The sequence below is a fragment of the Convolutriloba macropyga genome, chromosome 7 (assembly GCF_964194025.1).
Source record: "Convolutriloba macropyga chromosome 7, txConMacr16.3, whole genome shotgun sequence".
NCBI lineage: Eukaryota > Metazoa > Xenacoelomorpha > Acoela > Convolutidae > Convolutriloba > Convolutriloba macropyga.
The window spans coordinates 62,162,665-62,187,431 of NC_134474.1; the positions used below are offsets into that span (position 1 = coordinate 62,162,665).

At 36.4% G+C, this 24,767-nt stretch overlaps 1 protein-coding gene across 3 annotated transcripts in view; it reads right to left on the reverse strand.

Moving 5' to 3' along the window:
* LOC142343227 (septin-2-like) overlaps positions 1-24,767 on the reverse strand; it is a 332,083-nt gene continuing 307,316 nt past the window's right edge. Inside the window, exons 2-11 of one of the 3 annotated variants that reach the window (XM_075394997.1) lie at positions 18,208-18,339; positions 18,045-18,134; positions 13,883-14,006; positions 13,368-13,502; positions 12,652-12,871; positions 12,359-12,504; positions 11,909-12,016; positions 2,174-2,188; positions 1,704-1,767; positions 1-1,147 (exon numbers count right to left, since the gene is read on the reverse strand). In XM_075394997.1, the coding sequence (XP_075251112.1) occupies positions 863-1,147; positions 1,704-1,767; positions 2,174-2,188; positions 11,909-12,016; positions 12,359-12,504; positions 12,652-12,871; positions 13,368-13,502; positions 13,883-14,006; positions 18,045-18,134; positions 18,208-18,322 (1,302 nt within the window). In that variant the 5' untranslated portion in view covers positions 18,323-18,339 and the 3' untranslated portion in view covers positions 1-862. Of the gene's footprint in view, positions 1,148-1,703; positions 1,768-2,173; positions 2,189-3,045; positions 3,157-11,908; positions 12,017-12,358; positions 12,505-12,651; positions 12,872-13,367; positions 13,503-13,882; positions 14,007-18,044; positions 18,135-18,207; positions 18,340-24,767 lie in introns of all 3 variants that reach the window. The other 2 variants (XM_075394996.1, XM_075394998.1) reach the window with 2 other exon arrangements.

The following is a 24,767-nucleotide window of genomic DNA, read 5'->3' on the forward strand; positions in this document are numbered from 1 at the left end:
TTACTCGAATAAATATTTAATTTAGTGAAGTCAATAATTTTTGGTAAACATGCAAAATACAAATTTATTGAATGCAGCAACTACAAAATGTCATTTCGACTCAAATCTAATAATTTCAGCACACACGAGATTGTTCGTATTGCACATGGTGAATTTCACATCATCACAGCGCGAAGTAGGAATTTAGCTTGTATTTGTGTATACATGAATGCGATTCGTTATTCAAAAATAGATTAGATGACCATTATCAACAGATGACATACGCCAACAAATTCACTCACAACCACCAATTGGGCAATCAAATATCGACACAGGTATGACAGTTCACAAAATCATGACTAAATAGTCAAATCACTCAGATGAGAGAGAGAACGCATAGAAATGGTATTTTATGGTGGACGATCATCAGCTTAGATAGCAACCGCATTAACGACAAACATCCTAGAGAACCTTGCCGCTGAACGAGATTAGCTTCCCATCATTATTGACGGCTGAATTACAACTAAGAAGGTGAGAAGCAGGAATGAAACAGATACGATAGAGAAAAAGTGATCAAATCAACTGACTCAATGGCATCAAATGATTCAATTTGAGCGCCTTTAAGACCTCCAAATATATCATGAGCGTACAAATTAATGTAACTAAACTGCAGCGAAGTTTACATACAAACTGGGGATATTGCTCAAAGTTTTTGCAAACCCTTGAGCTCTCTAAGTGGTTTAAAAAGTATTGAATCATATAGACGATGAGAGCGAAAGCAGCAGCGACAAAAATTGGGGGGAAAATGATGAATTCGCATTAGAACGCTAGATAGCCATACATATACCATCTAGGTTCATCTTTCTCCACAAACTATCAAAACTTATTTTCCAGTAGCCGATTTGCCCAATGAAGTTGCGGTGCCTCCGATCAGCGCACTTCTGTTGAAACTGGACGCGTAGTTAATGCTCGAAGAATAGCCACTGCCCATAGGTTTAGTGTTGGGAATTGGAGGTGGTGCGGTGCTAGGAGGCGCGGGAGCAGCACCACCACTTGTAGAAGACGGGGCAGCCGAGAGAGATCCTACAGATGTGAGGCTGCTAGTGCTCTTCTTAGCATCCTCAACCTCTTGTTGCATCTTGGCCAACTTCTCTTGCATTCGCTTCAGCTGGAAATAAATCAAACACGGCGTAACTCACCAAAGTCGTGCAAACTGCTCTCATACGACCCTGGAGCGGTTGGCTTCGGACGAAAGCAGCATGGGCTTAGGATGGCATTGGGGGGGGGGGGGTTCAAATTGCCAAAACCTTTTCTTTACACCATGTCTTCTCAGCAGCTCCAATCAAACGTACACTTAGAATTCTGGGGAACTACTAAGCGACTAATGCACTCAGAGCTTCACCTGCTTATCCCATTTTTAGGGACAGAAAGTCCAAAGCGTCGCGAAAAACCGATAAAGCAAAAAAATTGCATCAAGACCGCAGCATTAATATAACTTCCACAAACATCATTGGAGAGCAATTAAGCGTCGAAGCTGCTAGGCACATTGAAGCAAATACTGACAGCAAGTTTTCATTTTCGGCCGAATTTTCATTATTCGCAGAAACATTGAACAAAACTGATGGTTTGGTTACTTAAGTCAAATCTTTCTGATATAGTTTGGCTTCAAATCAGCTCACTTTTCAGTACGCTAATGCTACAAAAGAAAATCAGAATGAACTCGCCTCATTTTCCTTCTCAATCAGCATTTTGTCCTTTTCGGCCAGTTTTTTCTCATCTTGAGAGAACCTAAACAAAACAATAAATAACTAGTATCTGTCAATTTCACATTAATTATCAACAATCAAACCCTAAGAGGAAAAACAATAAATGGGCCGGGTATGTCAAGGCATGCTTAACATGTATATATATATGAAGAGGAGGAAAAGGATGGAACATAGAAACAGAATTGACCAAGGAAGCGAACTCAACTAAAGAGACATCAACTTAATGTTGTCATGAAAAATTTATTTGTCTACATTCATGATTGTGCAGCATTATCTGGCTTCAAGCATCATCCGATGGCAGCGGTCGGTTACAAAGAAAACAGATATATTCAGACAAGAGCCCTTCAACGCTATCCTCTTTTTATTAATTAATATCCAGAATTGAGGATCCTCAACTTCAGTTGTGACATCCTGCTATTTTTACTCACCTGGTGATTTTGTAGCTGCATGAAAGTACACGCAGTATTAAGCTCACACTTTGAAAGAGATTAAGCTGAGATTTTGATCATGATTAAGCCGGGATTTGTATAACAGTATTAAGCCCACATCGTGAACATGATTCAATCCAGCTTTGTGGAGAATAATGTCGATTTTCAGCTAGATAAAGGTCTCATTTAAGCCAGGTTTTGAATACAATCCAGGCCAAATTTTGAAAATGATTGCGCCCATTTCTTGAACATGATTCAGTTGACATTTTGAGCCGATAACCTTAGATTACGAACATCACAGCAGCTTTTGAAAAGGATCAAGTCCCTCGACCGAGCGAAGCCAATACATTTTTCATCATGATTGGGAGCAGATTTAACAAAGTTGCAGACTAATTAATTCGTCCTTGGTAGCGAAGAAAGAAGGGCGTGTTATTGTTAGTATGTCCAATTTCACTCGTACTAACTCGCGTAAACTGACACCCGAACTAAAAAAAATGTCCGCCCTTGTTATTCACACCCAACTAAAGCACACCAATTTTTTTTATTTGTCCGTGAATTTTATTCAGGGCCAATACGTTAGTAAAATTAAACTGAAGACAAATAAAAAAGTGATAAGATAATGAAAATACCATTTGCTGTGATAAATCTTAATCAGAAACTGTTAATTTCATGTTCTGTCAAATTATTTCCAATAAACTAAAGTACAATCTTCAACTCGTGATGGAAACCCAGTTGATAAGAAAAAAATGTCCAATTCCATATGATGCCATTTTTAAGAATGACAAGCGTTGGTCATGAGATCCAGTGGTCTTAGAGGTTTTATTCATTATTCAAATTGGGCGTGAGGGTGGGTGGGGTGATGGTGGTAATACTTTCTAGAGGCTCTTCTCATAGCGACAGTAGGCCCCACATTCTCATCCTCATTCTCCCCATCAGAGGCAGTTCCTCCTGGGAAACCGGGCGAATGTGCTACTGCGTACTTGCTAAAAGACCACCGCCAATCAACGTTTAACCATGATCTATTATTGAGCAAGACAATTGCGAGCTTCATAAAAGCCTGTGTGAACAGACTAATACCATCTTTTATTCTAAAATTAATAGCGAAATCTATCGAAGTAGAACCGAGCAACTACAAAAACAGCAACAGCACTTTCAAAACAACCGCGGAAAGAGAATCAGACTGGCTTGATTACATTAGTATTCTCCTTAAAAAATATCCCAAAAACCAAATCGAGCTTCGAATATTACTGCCTAAAGAGAGTAATTTGAAGCTCAACGTTATTCAGAACAAAAAACAAAAACATCTTTATGGGTGCAAAATATCAGACAAAGATCGGATACGAACCCCGAACTTATGCGTCCGATTCCTTCACCTCGGGAGCGGCATTAACCACTCGGCTATCGGGGCCTTTCATCGTACCTCTAACAATCGGTTTTGCTTGAACAACAAACTTCATTTCGGAGTGAAAGTAACTAAAATCACTCAAAAATGAAGTGCGTGAAAAAAAGTCAACTGAGAAGTCGAAGATTATTTTAGAAGAAAAGAGCAAAAACGGTCAAGCGAAAACTTTGCATGAAAAGACAAATATAGCCAACAGATTGCCGGAAAATAGCCGCGAGACACGCTTGTGGCCTTCCATGAATTGAAGCAACTAAAGAAATAAGATAGACAGATCGACCACCAGTCCTTTAATAGACTACTAGACTTTTTGAGTTAGCTTTGGACTGTCAATTTATGACACAAACGGTCTATAAGGAAAAGCCCTAAAAGAGCCTTTTCGAAATCAAAAACTCAAGACTAAAACTCAGAATTAGGGCATATAAGTTTGGCACTACTTAGATGCACACCATTGATCTTTAACTAGTAATGTTCATAAAACTTTAAAGTCTATAAGTGAGTTCAAAAGTCAAATTATTAGTGAAGTAAGTCCTGCTATTGACGCAAAAGCAAAATGACGTCACTCACACAAATTTCAACTGCAGAGCAGTAGAAGTCACTGAAGTCATTGTAAAGTCAATTCCAAGTAGTCAGGTCGTAAGAATCATCGATGGAGACGCTGAATTGAAAACATAGCCGACAGATTGCGAAATAGCTGCGAAAGAATAGACGTGCGTTCCATATAATAGAGATAGAAACAGATACAGATCTAAATTGAAAAAAAAATTGACTCCGCTCAAAAAGCTACGTTAAAAACATTCAGCGATAAATTAATAAAGCTTATCAAAATTCATTCCACAGAAGCCTCTTATTAGGGACCTTTACTGCACATATGAGTTCTTTTGGCCTTAAACAAATTTAAATTAAACTTAAGTTTTAAAGTGCAAAAGTCATTTTATTGAGGTAAGTCAAGTATGATCAAAATCTAATCACGCAAATAACCTAAAAACTTTCGCTAAAGCGAGTGAGAAATGACGTCACGCGCGCAAATGCCGTTAGTGAGAGGAAGAAGTCATTCAGAAAATTTGACTTTTTTAGCTTTGCTGTGTGAACAAATGTAAAATGAAAAAAGAGCGTCAAACGACGAAACAAAAAAAACATAGCAGGACAAGTCCTGACGTACAATTCAAAGAATTTTCAATGACTTAACAGAAAACTAGACCTAGAACGGACTATGAATGGATTGGGAAAACCATTTAGAAAAAAATCCGATCCAAAAAATCGAAAAAACAGTAAAAATCAAAGTGAAATTGCCGCATGTGAACAAAAAACCACTAGCGAGAAAGCGAAATTTTGTTCAAACACCGTTTTCTCACTCTACTTTAAATTTAGAGCGAAAAAATTTCACGCCGCAAAACCACTTGCTTTTTCGCTTCACAACCTGTTTCGGCGTGACCAAAATTACCACTCCAATTTGACTTCAAAAATCATGAAAATGTGTGAACAGATCTTAAAAAAAAACAGCGCCCCAATACAATTCAAATTCTTTGAATTGTAAAAACCAAGAGCACCGCAATATAGCTACGCTCAGCTTACAGCTTCGCAGCTATAAAAAACCACGATGTTCTCCATTAATAGCGGCTATCGCTTCGCGGCTATTAAACACGTATACAAAAATTGCTTCTCATTCGAGAGCAATTAACAACTAGCAAGAATTAGGGAAAAAAACGGATGCGATGAGCCAAATTATCACCATTTCTGATTTGAAAAAACGCAAAACTCGATAAGCAACGTTAGTCCGGGGTCTGTGCGTTGAAAAATTTCAATTCACACTTTTAATTCGAAAACTTATTCAAATTGATTGAAAAACGTAAAAAGAATATAGATTGCGGAGTGCAAAAAAAAGCTGCGAAATAGACATGAGCGATGTATAATATTTATGGCAACATAGCAATAGTGGAGTTGCTGATGCGGAGTATAAAATCTTGTAAACATAACCGACTAACGTCGGGCGAGTTGCTCACAAGCGACTGGCGAGCGGTCGGCTTCGGTAGTAGCCAGCTGCGGCTTAGGGATGCATCAGGTGGGTGTGAGCGGGGTCAAGTGATGGGGGTAGGGTTGTGGGAGACGTGGACGAGAGGCAGATCCAAATCTCCGATTTGGCGGAGAGTCGACGGGTGAGTGAGGGTGGGTTGACTTGGTTGGGGGGGGGGGGGTGACAGAGGGGTGCAAACAGAACCACCCTTCATAACTTGAAATTGTCTCCTCAAAACAGTTTCGGTGAATCGCATACTTAGAATCTAGCAAGGCGTAGGGCTCTAAAAGAGCTGCTTGGCCACTTGATGCCCTCTGAGCGCTACCTGTTTTTCTCGATTTTGAGGACCAAAAGTCGAAAGGGTCAGACGAAAAATCGGTCAGGCATAAAATCGCTGTCACATAAAAGAAGCAGAAGAGCATGACAGAGCGGCTTGAGACGAACATAAAGCGACTAACGTCGGACAATTAGCTCTCAAAGGGCAGGCGGGGTAACCTAGGTAAAAGTCCAAAAACCAATATGGCACAATTTTTTATGCGTGCACGTTTCCAACATTGGGGGGTTCGTAAAAGACACATATGTTAATAATTACTTCAAACTTCGTTCGATAGCAACAAATCAACCAAAATGCTCTATCGAGGCTTAACGCGAAAAAAAGTTAAACGAAAAAAGCGTCAGACGGCGAAACAAAACAGACAATTTGATGTTAGCCAATTTCTCTCGAACTATTGTTGAGTCCGGGCGAAAAAAACTATATTAGATGTTATCACGAAACAATATAAAGTGAAAAATGAAGCCCAATTCAGCCTACTGATCAATTGATTTTAGTAACCCGCCACAAATTTTAGCTGCACTCGAAAATTCGCGACAGAGATAAATTTTGCATATAAAAACGTAATCGGAAGAAGCGGAAAGGTACCAAAGGTTCGTAACCACTTAAAACCTTAAATCCCCATTCACACGTTAAAAAAACCAACAAAAAATTTCAGAATCAAGCATCTATATTTTGTGTTCCAAAATAATTGAAACTGACGACAAAAATGAAGAATGAAAAATCAGACTGAAACAGCCCAGAAACAAATGTTTTTATTTCGAATTGAAAAGAACCGAAAAAAGATTTTGCAGAAAAAAACAGACATTCAATAAACAAACCCTGAAATAAGGACAGTCGAGGCTTGTAGGTGTTGAGTGTGTGCGTGCGTGCGTGTGTGTGTGTGTGTGTGTGTGTGTGTGTGTGCGAAGCTAGGCGGTGTTGTAGTTAAGGAGTAGCGTTGTGTGTTTAAGTTAGGGTTGGCGGGATGTGTCAGCTTGGGTCCGACAAAAAACCGCATAAAAAGAGACCAACAGGATAAATATAATTTCAATAAATTTCGTTTGAGAGCAATTAACAATGAGTTTCTAAAAAGTGCAGGTTAAGTCATTTATGATTTCTACTATAATTTCTACTATAATTCAGCGTTAATGAAGGAAATAGACGATGAGATCACGCCAGAGATCGAGAGAGATAGGGTGTGATATATAAAACGTGAACGAGAAAGAGAAGGAAAGAAACCCCAACCGACAGAGTTATAATTTCCATGAGATTCGACTCTGCAACTTCTAGTTTTCTAGCCTTGTTAGTAAATCATATAGAAAAAAATGAAAGTGCAAAATTCAACAGAACAGTTTCAAGATTTCGCAGTGGAAAAAATGTTTAAAACCAGATTTTGTCTCTGGAGTTCTGTCACGTAACCCATCTGCAAGACTATAAGGTTCGTTGGCCAATAATGATTGATAAACTTAGAAAAGGACAAAAATATTCAAAAATATTAAAAACAATACCAAACTTTATCAAAATCTTGCTAAAATTCGTGATATTAATATTTTCGGAACAATTTCATTGTCTCAAGAGACTATACAGTATCCCTATTTCCAGTCTTAAATAGCTTCACTAGCTCATAAAGATCCATAATTTTGACACAAAAATTTTCCTAAAATTGAAAAAAAATTAAATTTTATCAAAAATTTGATAAAACTCGAGTCAATAGAATATTGCTAACTATTCCATTAACTCTCGAAACTATGCAGCAGCTTATCAAACATTTCAGGAGGTCCAGGGGCGCCTGGTGAGGGATAAAATCAAATAATTCAAAATTGAAATTGCTTAAATTCGTAATATTAAAATCTTGAAAAACATTTCATTACATCTAGTAACTATGCAGCAAGCTATTATTAAATCCAAAACGAAGTTCCTTGACACCTAGGGCTGAAAAACTCAAAAATTGACAAAAATTTTCAAAAAGCGTGAAAAAAATTGTGAAAATTAGTATAAATTTGCGTGTTTTTGTTTAGATTACCAAAACATATAGCTCTTAAAAAGGTCATAAACAGTTCTTATGTCTCGCAAAAGACCTTTATCAACTTTAAACAGCCTCAATTTTAGATTTATCAAACGCAAAATCCGAAAAATGACGAAAGAACACGAAAAATTGGGACACTTTGGGCTCAAAAACACATAAAAATGACCTTCTAACAGTAAACTGCGGCCTTCCCAGAAGCTTCACCACACCAAGCACTTGATGGACCACTAAACGCGGCAAGGAGCCCCAAATTAAACCTATTAGAGGCCCTTAGCCTCCAATAAATTTCATAGAGGTCGCTGGGCGCTACCTGTTCATCCCGTTTTTAAGGACGAAAAGTCAAATGGGTCAGACGAAAAATCGGTCAGGCGAAAAATCTCATTAAAAAAGACCAACAGTACTAATATATTTGCTACAAACTTTGTTTTAGAGCAATTAAACGGGTCAAAACCTACAGAAACTGAACCTTACAGTTAAAATCAGTTCTCTGAGTTATCTAAACCAACTTTTTCGCTTTCACGTAGAAGGCGTGAACAAACATAATTGTTAAAAAACAAAACCCGATAGAAAGCCATTACTCTCCTTAGGTTTTCAAAAACACAGGCAACTACATAAATTGCATTGAATTTAGTGAAGTTGGTTTAAAAATGACATCAGAATAGCGCCCATAGATGGCCTCCCGAAAAAAGGATAAAAATTGACTAAGCTCACTAGGGGATCATGAGTAGTATTTGGAGAGCACTTGATAAGAAACATAATAAATTCGGCTTTCTGGATAAATTCAAAGAAGCTTTTAAGCTTTGCATTAAAAACACTATTTTCAATGCACCTTTGTGATTACCTCATAACACATTGTCAAGGTGGCGTCATAATAAGTCAATTTGAAGAGAAATTGACAAAGGTTTTGAGTTAGCAAATCGTTATATCAAGCTGAATTACGCTGAACTAATGACCTTTTAATGCACGAGCATCCAAAAAAGTGACATTATCAGTTTAAGCAGTTTTTATTAATTTCACTTTTTAACCTTAGGGGGTCAAGGGCGTGGAAGTCTCTCAAAAGGTTGAAACGGTCAACAAAAAATTTTGCATAAGAAAGACACGCATATTTACAATAATAACTTCAAATTTCTTGAAAAAATGTTAAACAGCAACAACCAGGGTAGATGCCGCAGCAATAAACAATAAGGGTTTCAGTTTGGGTCAGACATAATTTCATTCAAATCTTCTTTAATTCTTAATTCTTTATGGTCCACCTCGAAATCTGCAATAATTTGCTTAATCTATTTGCATCTAACAATAGATAGCCAGTAGATTGCTTGCAGGAATTGCTGCAGGTTTTGGCTCCACGGGGCTTTACGGCCTGACCTGAACGATGTGCAGGGGTGGAGATTGGTGGGGGGGGGGGGGGTGAAGCGAGAGGGGGGCTGGTGTGGGTGGTCAACCTCCCTCCAAGAACCGAAATTCGCGCCATAAGTATACGTCTCCAAAACAGATTCTGTGAATCGCATACTTGAAGACTAGTGAGTTGAAAGGCTCTAAGAGCACTTAATGTTTATCCCGTTTTTGAGGACGAAAAGTCAACTGGGTCAGACCAAAAATCGGTCAAGCGAAAAATCGCATTAAAAAAGAGCGACAGGACTAATATAATTGCTACAAACTTTGAGAGCAATTTAAACAAACTTCGTTTGAGAGCAACTTAAAAAATCTGCATCAGAGGACGAAACAAAGACAAAGCAGAAAATGTCATGAAAGCAACACAAATTCTGCAGAAGCTAGGAAACCCCAGGTGAAAATGGTCGGCCAATATATTAAACCCGAATCAAACATCGCACTTCAAAAATAGCACCAAGACAGGCAATTCAGTCAACAGTTGTTTGAGAGAAATTTATTATCGAAATTTTCCTACTGAGAAAAAAACACTGAATTTAATTTTCTGTCTGCTATTGTTTCCCATATGATAATTGGTATGTTATTAAATTAGTCACAAGTTGCACACCAAGGCTTTGTTAGCCAAAAACATTGTGAATTTTTGGATGGAAATTGATATTTAGCTGACCACAAGCGAAGTACCGTCTAATACCATGGTTTAGATTATATCAGCATTATTCAACAATTTCTGATAAAGAAATTACATAGTTTTCTCTTCTCTCGACATGTGTAATTACAATCAGGTCAACAAATTGGAAGTAAATGGCAGCAAAACAAACGGGTCAAACCTTTATGTCTAGCCTCTGAGTTACAAATGGCTTCACTAATAAAGAGTTCTGATTCGAGACAAGAAACGCAAACACCAATCAAGCCAAGAAAATGAGTTTATAGGTCATCAATCGAAGCACTGAATAATGGCAGAGATATTCACCGACATAAAAGCCAGGGAGCCGTTTTTGAATTGCCCGGGCCTTTAAAAACAATTTCATTTTCTAACAAAAAAATTAAATAAGGCTGACACCAAATAAGGCTATCCAACCTCCGATTGGATTATTTTCAGACATCCTTAATTACAAACATACCCGGCAGATTGCCGGAAAACAGCCGCCGTTGATTCCAATAAGCATGATTTGGATTGAAAGAAAAGAATATATTGAAAAGAAAAAGATTTTTGTACAAAAACATTTTTTAAGTCCGATTTATTTTGATGGCATTTCGTAGTTGAACATACTTCTGTTTCTTAGAGAGAGGCTACAGGGGCTACTATGAATACCAATAAGCATAGGAGATGGTAACTAAGACTTATAGGAACGACGTTCAAATAGCGGGCATCTAAAATTGGGCTTTATGGGTTTATCCCGTTTCTATTTCTGACTTCAATTTTTTATACTGAATCTGTTCATTTTGAATTGCTTTGCTTAGCAATTGATGTTCAAATTCACTCTTAGCAGAATGAGAGAAGAGAAACTAGCCTAGAGAAGTCAAAATATCAAAAAAGCGGCAAAATGGTAAAGCGAAAAAGTTCGACGAAATAAAAAAAACATAGCATGAGAAGTCCTGACGTACAATTCAAAGAATATTCATTAACTAACAAATAACTAGACCTAGAACGGACTATGAATGCATTGGGAAAACCATTTACAAAAAAATCCGATCCAAAAAATCGAAAACAGTAAGTTTTCTGACTCTACTTTAAATTTAGAGCGAAAAAATTTCACGCCGCAAAACCACTCGCTTTTTCGCTCCGATTCCTGTTTCGGCGTGACCAAAACCACTACTCCAATTTGACTTCAAAAATCATGAAAATGTGTGAACAGATCTTAAAAAACATAGCAGGACAAGTCTTGACGTACAATTCAAAGAATTTTCATTGACTAAACAAAAAACTAGACTTAGAATGGACTATGAGTGAATTGAGAAAACCATTTTTGAAAAAATCAAATAAAAAAAATAAGAAAAAAACAGAAAATCAATGTCAAAATGCCGCATGTGAACAAAAAAAACCACTAGCGAGAAATTAAAATTTAATTCAAACAAAAAATTAGGCCTAGAATGAGCTGTGAATGGATTGGGAAAACCATTTAGAAAAAAGCCGATCCAAAAATAGAAAAAACAGTAAAATTAAGAGTGAAATTGCCGCATGTGAACAAAAAACCACTACCGAGAAACCGAATTTTTGTTCAAACACCGTTTTCTCACTCTACTTTAAAATTAGAGCGTAAAAAATTCACGCCGCAAAACCACTCGCTTTTTCGCTCCACTTTTCTGTCTCGGCGTGACCAAAACCACTACTCCAATTTGACTTCAAAAATCATTAAAATGTGTGAACAGACCTTAAAAAAAAGACTGCGCCCCAATACAATTCAATTTCTTTGAATTGTAAAAAGACAGCGCCCCAATACAATTCAAATTCTTTGAATTGTAAAAAAGTAGGAGCGCTATAATAGCCGGCTGAGAAGATGAGGGCGGCTATTAATGATAATGAATGGGGTCGCGCCAAACTTTTTCAGGTTTTGGTTCAATGGCTGCCGGAATAAGGATATGGAAAAACTAACACTGCGGGGCTGGTAGATAACTCATTGTTGGGCTGAGACAGCTTTTTAGCACGGAAGCTCTCATAGTGCACATCATGAGTGACCTCTTGCATGTCTTGCATGTGAGTGCTGAAATGACACTTGGATATCAGTCCTTACTTCGTAGCAACAAATTTTTAACAGATTAGCGACATCCCATTTCTGTTAAAATTGTGGCCAGTAGATAGCAAACACTAAAGCTAGGACAGTAACCAAGTAAAAAAAAGGGATAGCAAACAGTAAAAAATTTCCAGCTTCCCAGAAAACATCAAATTGTTAAAATTATATATCTATACCTGGTTCAATTTTGCAGATTAAACAAACTATTCGGCTCATTTTCAAGAAAAATATTTGAATGATTCAACAGGAAACACTCATTTCTTTGCATAGCAAGAAAGTGGAAGAGGGGGATCGATGTCATTGCAAACATACATGATCATGGCTTGTAACTTTCGGAAGTCGCAGTGGTCCGGGTTGTCCAGTTCAACAACTCCCCATGGGTACTTCCTGCCCCTCACCATCTTGCCCTTAATCTCGACCTCCACGTTGGAACCAACAACGGCAAATGGCATACTCGTCTAAACCGAAATCAGCATTGTTCGCAATGTCAGTTCTGTACAGGTCTAGAAAGATATTCTCAGTTGACTACAGATAACATAAAACAAAGATTCATAGATTCATCAAATAGCGTTGGAATTTTAACTGACTGCCACTGCAATAATTACCTGTAGCTCTTTGTTCTGTGAAATGTACTCCTCGTCCTCATCTGACTCAGCATCCGGAATATGATAGACTCTGATGCTGTGCTGCTCAATGTCTTGCAGAAGCTGTCTCTTCATACTCACGACCTCCGCCTTTGTCAAAGTGTCTGACTTGGCTATCACTGGTACTATGTTCACCTTGTTGCACAGGTTCTTCATGAACTCAACGTCAATTGGGCGCAATCTGAACGCACACAGGAGCAGTTGAAGCCACGATTTTTAGGTCCAGGAAAAATGGTTAAATTGCGTAAAATTGCTTGGAAGCTATTTTCATTTTGTCTATTTTGGTTCTAATTGACAACCTTGTCGACATTTTTGATTATGCGCAATTTGGGACAACATTGCATCAAATGCAATTTCACTCAAACTATGCGCTGCAATTATGGTCGTTTTGATATCAAAAATGTCAAACTTCCTCCGATTAAAGAGTATAATTATCAGTATTCATGACATTCAATCATTCATTCAGGGACAAAATCTAAACTTGTTTACAAATAGCTTCTGGTCACAAGTCAAATTATATGATTGGATAATTTGGTACTTCCCATGACAACACTTCATTGGGGTGGTAAACTCACAGTAATTTATGGGAATATGTCCAATAAGAAGTGGGTGGGGGCTATACTTCGAAACAACCCAATGCAAGAAATGAGCATGAACGACTTGAAAGGCTTGCCTACCCATGACAAGAAGGATTGATGAAGTAAAAGCAGCAATGGACACGAGTGTCTGTGATGTTTCGTCTGTTCAGACCACTCTCGTCTTTTAGATACTGCTCGAATCTCTCGTCTATGTACTTGCTGATTGTCTTGAAGCTGCAACAAATAAAATCGCCTGCTTATACTAGGCACGAGCCATCATCATACACACAAAAACGGATCATAGTTGGACGAATTGTTCTCGAACGACTGGCGAGGCAATCAATTTAGAAGGGGGTATAGGCTAGAGAAACTTTTATAATGCAAAAATTCTCAAGGAGTGGTTCGAACCCACGACCTAAATCATGCTTCAAAGAATCGCTCGACCATGCTTTTCAATGTAGCCTATCGAGTTAAATATAAGTTATGTCTTTACAATTTGTCAATTCATAACTTTATTTATTTCACGATTTAATATTATTAGCCATAACAGCTCATCTTCAACGAGGAAAAATCAGTGTAAATTCACATCTTTACTCCGAAAAGTTTGGACTAACCAGTCTGTATTGTCAAGCATGTCTCCAAAGCCAGGAGTGTCAACAACGGTTAACCTCAGCTTCACAGACTTCTCCTCAATCAGCACCGACTTCGTCTGAATTTGCACTGTTTCTGGAATCTTCTCTAAAACCCGTCAAACAAAATAACAATTACTTAATAACAGCCGACCGAAATTTCAGATGCCGTGCAGAATATGATTTCACACGCAAGGCAAGTTTGTGTACAAATTAGGAGATGATGTTACGCAAAATGGTACAAACAGAACTGTTTCCTTTTTCTCCCAGCCGAGCTTCAGGCAAGAATAAACATACCTATTTATCTAAGAACGCAACATGCCATAGAAACCCATATCAGACTTCAGATCACTCAAACCCGGACACGAAATCAATTCAGTTTTCGATATAGAATTGCATACAGTCTCGGCCAAAGGAAACCGATCATGTACACATAATAGCATGACAGTGTTGTTTGTTAATTTAACTGAAATCAGAAAACTCTTACCTTCTAGTTTAGCTAGTAAAGCAATTGTGAATTAATTTAACTAAAGGCGCCTCAATAACTTTAAGCGTCGAAAGGGAGCAATTGTTCACAGCCGGGTTAAAGGGATGCATGATTCAAATTGAGAGCGCGATAAATTTGTTGATACAGTAAAAAAGGGGGAGCGCATTGGTTCGAATTCACAACTTGTTCCCAGCTCTGCAGCGCCCTTTTTTATCAAAAAAATATCAGTATAATGTTATCACATCTGACCATAAAATAGGCTTTCATCGAATAAATTTTTACTTCAATCGGAGTCATCCTTGCCGTTTAGCAAAGAAACGTCAAGCGCATGTTCAATGGGCAAACTTTTCTGCAAATATTGAGACATCGTTTTTAAACACTGATTGGAGGGTAGGTAGAAAAGACCGTAAATCGAAAACGGTAAAGTTGGGACAGACAACCAAAAAAAACATCCTTTACTGGTCGAAGCACGTTTTGAAAAACAGATTATCGCATTCGTTTGTCTCGCAAGCCATCAACATGTTTCACTGACATGTATAACTCGATATGCACCTATTATCGAAAACCAATATCGACTTTCGATTGGCTTTCTTTCGATCAACGCTTTCTGTTATGACAATGACTCGCTTTCAGAAGACTGAATGAAAAAGTTTAAGCTTTTACTATCGAGCTGTTGAAAGCGAATATTTGTTCTCACATTTTTTGAAAAATTAAACGTGAGAACTTTTATGCTAGCCCCACTTTTTTTGTTAAGACAATTTTTGACTTTTTTTGAGGGCATCCCAGGCTAGCACATGTTGATGCTCTGTGCGTGTGCATTTTCACTAGAGAAATTTCAGGGAATTTTGCTTTTTGTGGAAAAAACTTCAACATTTTCGACAACTAGTGGTTTTTTCTAGTGTATCTTTGAAAAACAATTATTATATTCTGTTGTCAATGTCGACACAAGTAAAAATGCGAAAATGCGTTTTTTGAGAAAAAATTGTATAAAATTTTTAACCCGACCCTCAACTGTTTTCACCTAACTTTTCATCCAACGTTCAGTTTGTTTTAAATCTTTGTTTAAGACTTGATAAACAGTAAGAACATTATTTGAAGTCCATTATTAGTTAAGTAATGAAAAACTTATTTGAAGTCCATTATTGGTTAAGTAATGAAAAACTTGCTGGAAAACCGAAAAACTATAAAGATATATCATATCGAACCTGGAAAAACTTTAAAAAAATAAATTTTGGTGATGCTTCACAAAGTTAAATCTATTAGTGCTTCGCTTTGACTATATGGATCACATTTTAGCATTAAAAAAATTTTTTCAACTCAAAAATAATTTTGAAAAAAACTGTCGACAATACTTAATTAAAGTTCTAATCATAGTCCTTTTTGGCGGCTTGCCTGATTATCATTAATGATGACAATTCGTATTCAAAGGAGAGAGTTTTTAGTGCATTCAGTTTCAGTTGTGATTATGGAGATCACATTCTTTAAAACGACACGTTTCTCAAAGCAGATCATTTTGTTTTAACATGCTTTCTCTATTTTGCTCTGTAATCCTTCCCGTTGTGAACATCTTTTTGAATTTTAAAATAAATAAATTTAGAACAATTGGGAACTATTGGTGAACCTTGTGTCTTTCTGTCCAAAACACAAACCATCAACAGGTCTGCAATGCTTTCTAGTAAAGTGCAATGTCTTCCACTTGACCCTCATTATCCGTAGCTTATGGTTCTACCAAAACCAATACTATTTTGTGAGAATTGAATTTAATAGATTTGATGCCCATATAATTATAATATACTCCTTCTTGCAGTGTTAGAACCAAAACTACAACAGAAAACTTACCCCTGTTTAGGGTGCCTCAGAGCTTTTTATTTAGCTTCACAGGTATATAAGCCACCAAAACTTCCTTACTAATTGAGCGTTGTCATATAGATGTTCAGAAAGCTGGGCTTTTTCTTATTTGAATTGCATATTTTTTACTGTCACTTTGTCTTAAAATAGTCTCGTATTCATTTTTACGCTTTGTTTTTTAATAAAAAATGTTCTTTAAACAGTTAAAAAAAATGGCATGTTTTGGAATAAGAAGGAGACGCCACTTGTTCTGGAAAACCAAAAAATGCAGATTTTTTTCAGCTCTCTATAGTAATATTTGAAATAACTATCAGGTGCTGTCGGCGCATCATTAGGATTCATAGCTCAATCTGTGTATTGACTAAATTCTTGATTAATTTGAAACCACACGTTTTCTGAGTTGTGTATCGCAATATGCTTTATCGTTAGCAAAATACGACAGTAGTAAAAAAATCAATCAGTTAGAAAGAATTGCATTTTCTTTGTTGTTTTTCTTTTCTTGAATTGTATCCCAGGACCTGTCCCCTGCTATTTTTGAGAATTTCTTAACTGAATTGATTCGCTAAACCTGCTTTTACCGCGTGTTTATAAACTGCCTACATGTATTTTGACTTCTACGAGCTATTTAATTCCTTTGTTTTACCAAAACAATGTTTAGGGGATGTTGCAAGAATAAACTTGCGAAAGGTTAAAAATTTTGTGCAACTGATAATATAAGACAAAATCGAAATATATATGACAATTATTTTAAATTATTTCTGTTTCCAGTACTCTGTATTTTTGATACGAAGTGTTACGCCTAGGAACAGCTTCAAATGAGAATAGTTCCACTGAAAACACGTGTTGTGGAGCTGTTGTTTTTTAATTATTTTTGGATTCAATATCGATTATCTAGATTAACATGAAAACTTTTTTATATAAACTTTTAACATCAACAGCCACTTTTACCAATGTGTTTGAACAAAACGTTCTTTCTGAGAAAAGTAGACAGTATCAAAAACAGTTAACTTTGAATCAGAAGTCTTGAATTTGACCTTAGAAAGTAAAAAAATTTCAAAGAGTTAAAAGCATAGATAAAAACTGATGAAGCTGAATCAAAATCGCGTTCAATTCAAAAGAATTTAAAGTGAAAGGGTTCGTGTTTAGTTTTAACACGTTTCAGGAAGACTCTTTTGATAATATTTTTCATAATTCAAGTGCAACTTAGTATTTGACAATTGGAGATTACTCACTCAGGTTTTTTGGTTCCTCTGAAAACTCAAATATTTTTACCTGTTGTCTGTTTCACACTTCAACTAAATAACTAGCTTTTTTCGTAGCACCTTGATAAAAACAATGTTTGGTGCTAAAATAAAAGTTTCTGAAATATCATCTTCGATATATTGATTAGATATATGTTATGCTTTCAAGTGCGAATACGAATGTGGGAACATTGTGCCACGCACAGATTAACCGAGCCTTCTAGTTTAAATTTTATCATTACTTCTCGCTATTTTGAGGTTCTTGTAGATCCAATTACAAGGACCTGTTCAGTGGTTCCTGATACTCAAGCAATCTTGGTCACATAGTTCTGAGGCAATAGTGCTTCTATAACTGGTTGGTCTGCTGCAGAACGCTTTTGAATGTTTATTTTTTCAATTGGTGAGGGGTAGTGGAGCAAATTATATTGTTACAGCACATTTGCATGAACCTAATTTTACACCAAAAAGGATAACCTCAATTCAGAGTAGTTAGGGATTTAATTTTGTCTATTTTGGCATGTGTTTGAACAAAATGTCTATTTTGACATCGGAAATCAAAGGCAGAACTTACTGGCATTCGTATGATTGGCTTTCTGCTGACTCAGTTCCTCTTTTCGAAAGAGACTGCTGATTAGGGTACTTTTTCCTAAACCCGACTCACCTAAAATAAACAGAAAAACAGGTTTTACATTACTCCTGGCCTCTATCTCAAGCGTTATATTAGAATAACTAACCAACAACCATCAATGTAAATTCAAATCCCTTTTTCACAGATTTTCGATGATACTGATTTGGTAAATTACTGAAGCCCACGACCTGATCTACGGCCTCGTTCATGACTGAGGGCATTCTAAGAACCAAATATCTGAAAGTTGAAGGATGACTAATTCCTACTTTTTCTTTAAAACTCGCATTGCCCCATGTCATCAGAAAACAAAGAGACCAGAAAGCTGCTACCAAATCAAAGATGTTATCGAAAGTCATCATGGGTGCGAGATGTCACCTCACACAAAAGAAAATTGAAGAACACTAGTGGAGCTGAACGGGCGCAGAACAGAATGCCATAAGATGGGGCCGAATATTTTCCGAGCTTTGATTGGTCGATCTCAATCTCATTACTTTAGCAGCAATTTTAGAAACAGCAACTTCTCAGCAATTTTAGAATCAATCGGATATTTAAAAACCAAGCATAACCGCAACTAAAGAGGGCTTCAAACGACGCCATTAGTTATAATATACCATTACAACCACTAATAAAGTTAAATGTGAAAAAATTACACCCATTCTGGCGCATTTATCAGTTGATAAATCAGTTATTGCGCACTTATCAGTTGATTCTGGCGTACTTTATCAGTCAACTACCGCCACTTAAGTTCCGCTGCGGACTTGTAAAAGAAAAAACAGTTGAGATCACGCAAAACGAAAAAGTCAAGAAGTAGTCACTCGAAAACTCAAAACGGTCAAGCAAAAATTCTGCTTATGGAAAATACCAACACAATTACAATATATATTTTTTAAACAAGTAAATTGAAAATAAATTGAATTCAGTAGACCTTACGGACTCAAGAAGAGACTGATAAACCTAATTTGGGAGTTTGTCCATAAAAGGTTTTGTGATAAGAACGTCTGCGCTTGGCAAACCTTTTGCGACTGCCACGTATGCAGAGATAATTGGACTCTATTTTAACAACTGACGACTGGGAATAAATCTGCCCTGTAGCCAACCCGCTGCGAGTCCCCAACAACAACAACAATAACCCAGGGGTTAAATATTACAAGTTTAAAATGTTATATACAAAATTAGAACGATGTTAAAAATCAAATTAGTGGTTTGTAATTTAGTGGTTCAATATTTGCTTCGAACATTCTTCGAGAGCAATTACTCAGATTGTTCAGCCAATCAGACTTAGGCTTTTGGGAAAGTCTCAATGTCATTCGCTCTGCAACCGTTCAGCTCTAAATCCTAGCCTCAAAGTAGTTAGAGCAATGCTGTTAAACAGCCAAGTCCATTGTAAATTTTAATGTGAAAATGTCCAATTTACAATACAAACGTATTCGCTTTATCTAGCATCATCAGATAAAATGCAGCTTAACGTTATTCTATTTACAAAAATGATTTAAATTAACATAATAAACAAAACAGGGATCTTTTCCGTTTGTGCCCCCCCCCCCAGCTTAGTGGGTGCATATTATTTGCCACCCCTAGACGCACGTGCAATATTTTTACATAATGATTTACTATTTAATGACACGTGCTCTGTCACTGGGGGGAGCATATCGTACTGGGGGGCACAAACGGAAAAGATCCCAAAACAGTATAATAAGAGGTTTTCGGAAATTTGTTTATAGGTAAAAACTTCTGAAAATTCGTTTTCCAGTTCGTTTTTAATTTCTCCCGAAAATTTTTCCCGAAAAAAAATACTATTTTAAATATTCATCTCATAGATCTGTGCCTTCGAAAAATTTTTTTCGAAAACTTCAGTTCTGCGAGCATTCCTGGTTCTTTATGTCCAAATTACCAAAAGCCTATTCAACCTTCTAGGGAGCTGATAGCTAAACTGTCTAATGCCTTCTGATGATACCTTAAGATTTTATTTATGGTTGTCTCGCTATTATTCAAATTTTTTTCCATGAGTTTTATTGAGTTTTTTTAATGCTATTTTCGTTTTGTTTTCAGTGAATCTTTAATGCCAGTTGTCATCCTATCTATGTTCCAATTGGATTTTTTGAAAAATACTCACCTTGATACTTATTTTTGGTTCAACACATTTTGATTTTTTCAAGCACTCGAAAAAGCCAACCAATCAGTTGTTGCGTTAGGAGACCTATGAACCGTGTCATTAATTATTGTTCTCCATTCAATAAGATGGAAATATCATTCTATGTTTTTTGGATGCTACTGTTTTCGAAGTATCAGACGAAATAAAACTATTGAATGAAAGTAAAGCAACCGGCATAGATAAAACGTCAGCAAAGATTTTAGAACTAAGTCATGGTTTAATCCTTCATCCTCTAACATATGTGATCACGTTTAATTGCGAACTGGAAAATTTCCACAGCTCCCTATAACGGCAATGGTTTACCCACAACATAAAAAACGATATAATCTCCATTGATAAATATAGGTCAATGCCTAGGTAAAGTCTTTGCGTAAATTGTTCTGCTTAGGCATCACAGTTTTTTGAATAAAAACGAAAATTTGTATCCGAAACTGTTTACAATTCGACTCAAGTACAACACTCTAACGGCACTTGCAGAGTTATCAAAGAAACTCAGGCATGGTCAAGACCATTTTTTTAGTTGCAAGTTGATTCATCTCAGGAAAGCGTTTGATAACATCAACAATAATTTCCATTTACGGAAACAGAAAAATATGAAGTGCGTGGTGTCTGTCTTGACTGGTTTAAACAATAATTCTGCGAGAGGAAATAAGCTGTCCAATTGGGGTAAGCAATTTTGTCGTTTCAATCAGTTAACTGTTGAGTACCTCAAGGCTCCATCTTATGTTGACACAAATGTTTTTGTACAAGCAAGATACAGGAAGCAAGCAAACTCTTAGCGATAAATTGGAAACATACCAAAATTTTTAGAAAAAATTAAGATATGCTTGTATATTAATAAACCCAGTGTTCCATTTTCTGGGCTCCAAAAAAATGTTGCAACCTTCAATAAAATTTTAATATTTCCATCAGCGTCAGAAGAATACCTTGGTATTGTTCTGGATGATAAATTGACTTTCAAGGATCAAATCAAAAATGTTAGAACCACACTGATAAAACTGATCAGTTTTAGTAAGAATTAGAATTTTTGTAGAGAAAAAAATACAACGAGGATACTTTAGAACATATATTCAACCCATCATTCAATATAGCATACTTGTTTGTGAATGTACGTCAAGACGATTAATGGAAACTACTTATTCACTACAGAAGCAAATTCTAAGCGTGATTAACTTCATGTCGCCCATAGATTCAACCGAAAAACTCTTTATTAGTAATCAAAATCCAATTATCTACGAAATTTGAATCAACAAGTTCATCGAATTCTGTCTTAAGGTAGCGAGGAAAGAGTTTATGGTAAGTTCTCTGAAATAATTATTCGTGGGAAGAAACAATGATACCCGGTGTTCGAGGCTAGGCATTTACCTTTAGCCAAGCATAAGAAATCCAGAAGAAGTCCAGAAAAATTCACCAACTTTCGGACGAACTACTCTAATCAACAAAATGATAGGTAGTGGAGCCCTCTCCGGTTTTAAGCGGTTCGGCGCCAGCAAAGACAAAAAAATCGTTCGTAAGGTAAAGTCGAATATGGATTACAAAGACGTAATCAACATAATAATCACGTGATTAGGGCTTTCATAAATTCTCTGAGTCCTGGAAGCAGAGGTTGACACCTAACGAGGGACTTGTCTGATGGTTTTAACATGAGATGTTTCTCGTTTACAATGTGTCATCATCAAAAAATTAACTTCTTCTTCTATTTCTTCTTAAAAATGTTCTTTTAATGCTGAAGGTGCACAGCTTAAAAAATACTGCTCTTCCCACGTCAGTTAGTTTTGGATACCAATGACCTTTAATTCTATAAATGTTGATCACAATTACGGTGATATCAAGAAAAGCCAACATTCTTTCGTCGTTCAGTTTTTCCAAATTAGAGTGCAAGATATTTTCCATAACCTAAAGTACTTGTGAGGGTAACCACTAACTGTGCTAATGTTTTCATCCGCCTTTTTTTATCGATTTCCAAGTCAACTTCCCCAGCTGATTGTTTATATAAAAAAAATGCGACCCGCCAGAACAGCAGACGAGAACTAAACAAAAACAAAAGACAAAATTCAACAAAAAAATGACAAAAAACTTTTTTCCCGGCAAAACAGCTCTCTGTAAGAGAGTGCTTAAAATTTATCCAAGAACGTATGTAAAAAATGTCTTACATTTTTTGGCGATGTCTTTGTAATCCCTACGCAGGGGAAAATAATTGAGGTTGGCGCTTTCCACGCAAATTTGGAAACTGCAATAGCAATCAAAAACTTGCAAATTTGAAAAACTGAAGGATTGCTAAACCCAGAACAGCAACATTCAACTCCTAATCTACTATTACATCTACTACTTTTGCTGTGTCAGGCACAAATCCAAACAAAGTTGCGCATACTGGCATGTTTTTTTCCCTTTTGTGACAATTTGCAGGAAACGAGTTCTTTCACAGATCACATTTTTTTTTCACAGAAAGTCACTCTCCAATTGCAGATATGGCAAATTCTCATTTGATCACTTTTACCTAGAAATTTTTTGGCTATTGTATTTGTGATTATGCCTCAAACGATTTTTTTCGAACGGGTGCCAGTAGTACTGCCAATGATGGGCCCATAAGAACAGCATCTGATTTTACATACCGGATGGCTACATATTAAACGAATTTTTTCGACCTCAAGCGCTCATAAACTTTTCCTTGCGGGCCTACACATTTCTGGAGCCACAGGTTCTGAGTAGAGTTCTCATAGTGCAATATCTATAGCTTCTTGTTGGTTCATTTTGCTCGTTCTCATCAGGAGAAAACTTTTAGGACTTTAAATTTAAAAGTTTTTCTATGATCTTATTTGTTGATTTCATTGTTTTTGCCTGTAGCTGTTGCAAAAACGGTGCCAAAAACTCTGTTCATAACTGCTATCAGGTATCCAAAGACAAAGTTGGATAGGTTTGTTTTTTTTGTGTGTTTTGCTTTGCCATAAAACCTGGTTGTTTTTGAGCCAGTTGAACTGAGCCTTCTTTTTTGTCAGTGCTTTTTCCCTGCATCATAAATAGTTGCAGAATTTTTTTCTGTTTTCTTCAGTAGTTATTGCAAGTTTATCTTGCAAGTTATTGCAATTTTGAGCTCCATTGTTTGTTTCGTACTGATCAGCGATTGATCCATCCTCTTTGTTTTCAAAATCAGATTGTTCGTTACGCTGAGCACAAGTATTTTAGCTTTGATTAGTTGCTGCAAAAAAATTGTGTCTGCCAGTCCGCGTAAACAGTAAACATTAGCTGTAAGTGGTCTCTTATTGTTTTGTTGAACGTTATCAATACTGGCACGCTGCACGGCCCGCATTTAATTGAATTGTGATTCGTGATCGTGTTTTTAGAGTCTGATAAACTTCATCACTGAATTCTCCCTGCTTCCTTAATTGTAAAAGTGTAATTTTCTCTTTTCAATTTTTGTCACAACTTTATCAATTGATTCATTGTTTCCTTGTAGTTATCAGAGATTAACAAAACCTCAAGCTTTCCTTTGTTCGTTATTCTGTTCAGTACACAGACTCCGCCGATTTTCTCGATTGGCAATGCCAGCAGATCCTTGCCTTTAGAAAGTCACGTACTTTTGTTTAGAAAGTCACTTACTCACTGCTCTATCAATCGCAATGTTCTGTAATTTTTGCATACCATTATGCGGACGCACGAATTTCGCAATTATTTTACCACTTTTTTCCTTCTCACAAAATTCACGAATAAGGGTTTCAGTGTCTGAGAGGAAGCTCACCTCAACGAAATTGCCTCTAAAACTGTCTTACTTAATGTTTTCATAATGTATTGAAACCGAATTTAGATTTGGAATTTGGGTACTGTTTTAGCAAATCACTCCAACTTATTCCGATATGGACATGCAATGCGTATCCAAGAATTCCAAAGAGACAGCATTTGAAGACAAACTGAAAAGAGCAACTAAAATTCAGGCATCTATTTGAGACTTACAAAAGGTTGTTTTTAGTCATGTGTGAACATATCTGTTTACAAAATTTTCACAGACAACTGGGAATATGTAGATATATGACATCGAAAACTCATTTGTTCGTCAGCAATCATATAGCAATAGCGGAGATTATCATATTAATATCGTACAACTAAACCTTTTTGTCATCACATTTCCCCATATTTGACTATTTTAATAATTACAGGAACTTGATGAAATTTAAAACTCCTCATCGTAAAATTTTGCCCTTTTAGTTTTGATACGGTAGGCGAGAAACATGCAAATCTAATCCTAAATGGGTGCAAGAAACAAGTCCAATTAAAAATCAAATAGTAAAAATAAAATTCCATCATTCCATTGTGTTGATATAATATTATTCAATTTCTTTGAAAAATAACTTCTCAAAAATGATAAAAGTAAACAATGATCCATTTAAACTATAAAATTTTTCCCGAAAAAAAAATACTATTTAAAATATTCATCTCATAGATCTGTGCCTTCGAAAATTTTTTTGAAAACTTTAGTTCTGCGAGCATTCCTGGTTCTTTATGTCCAAATTACCAAAAGC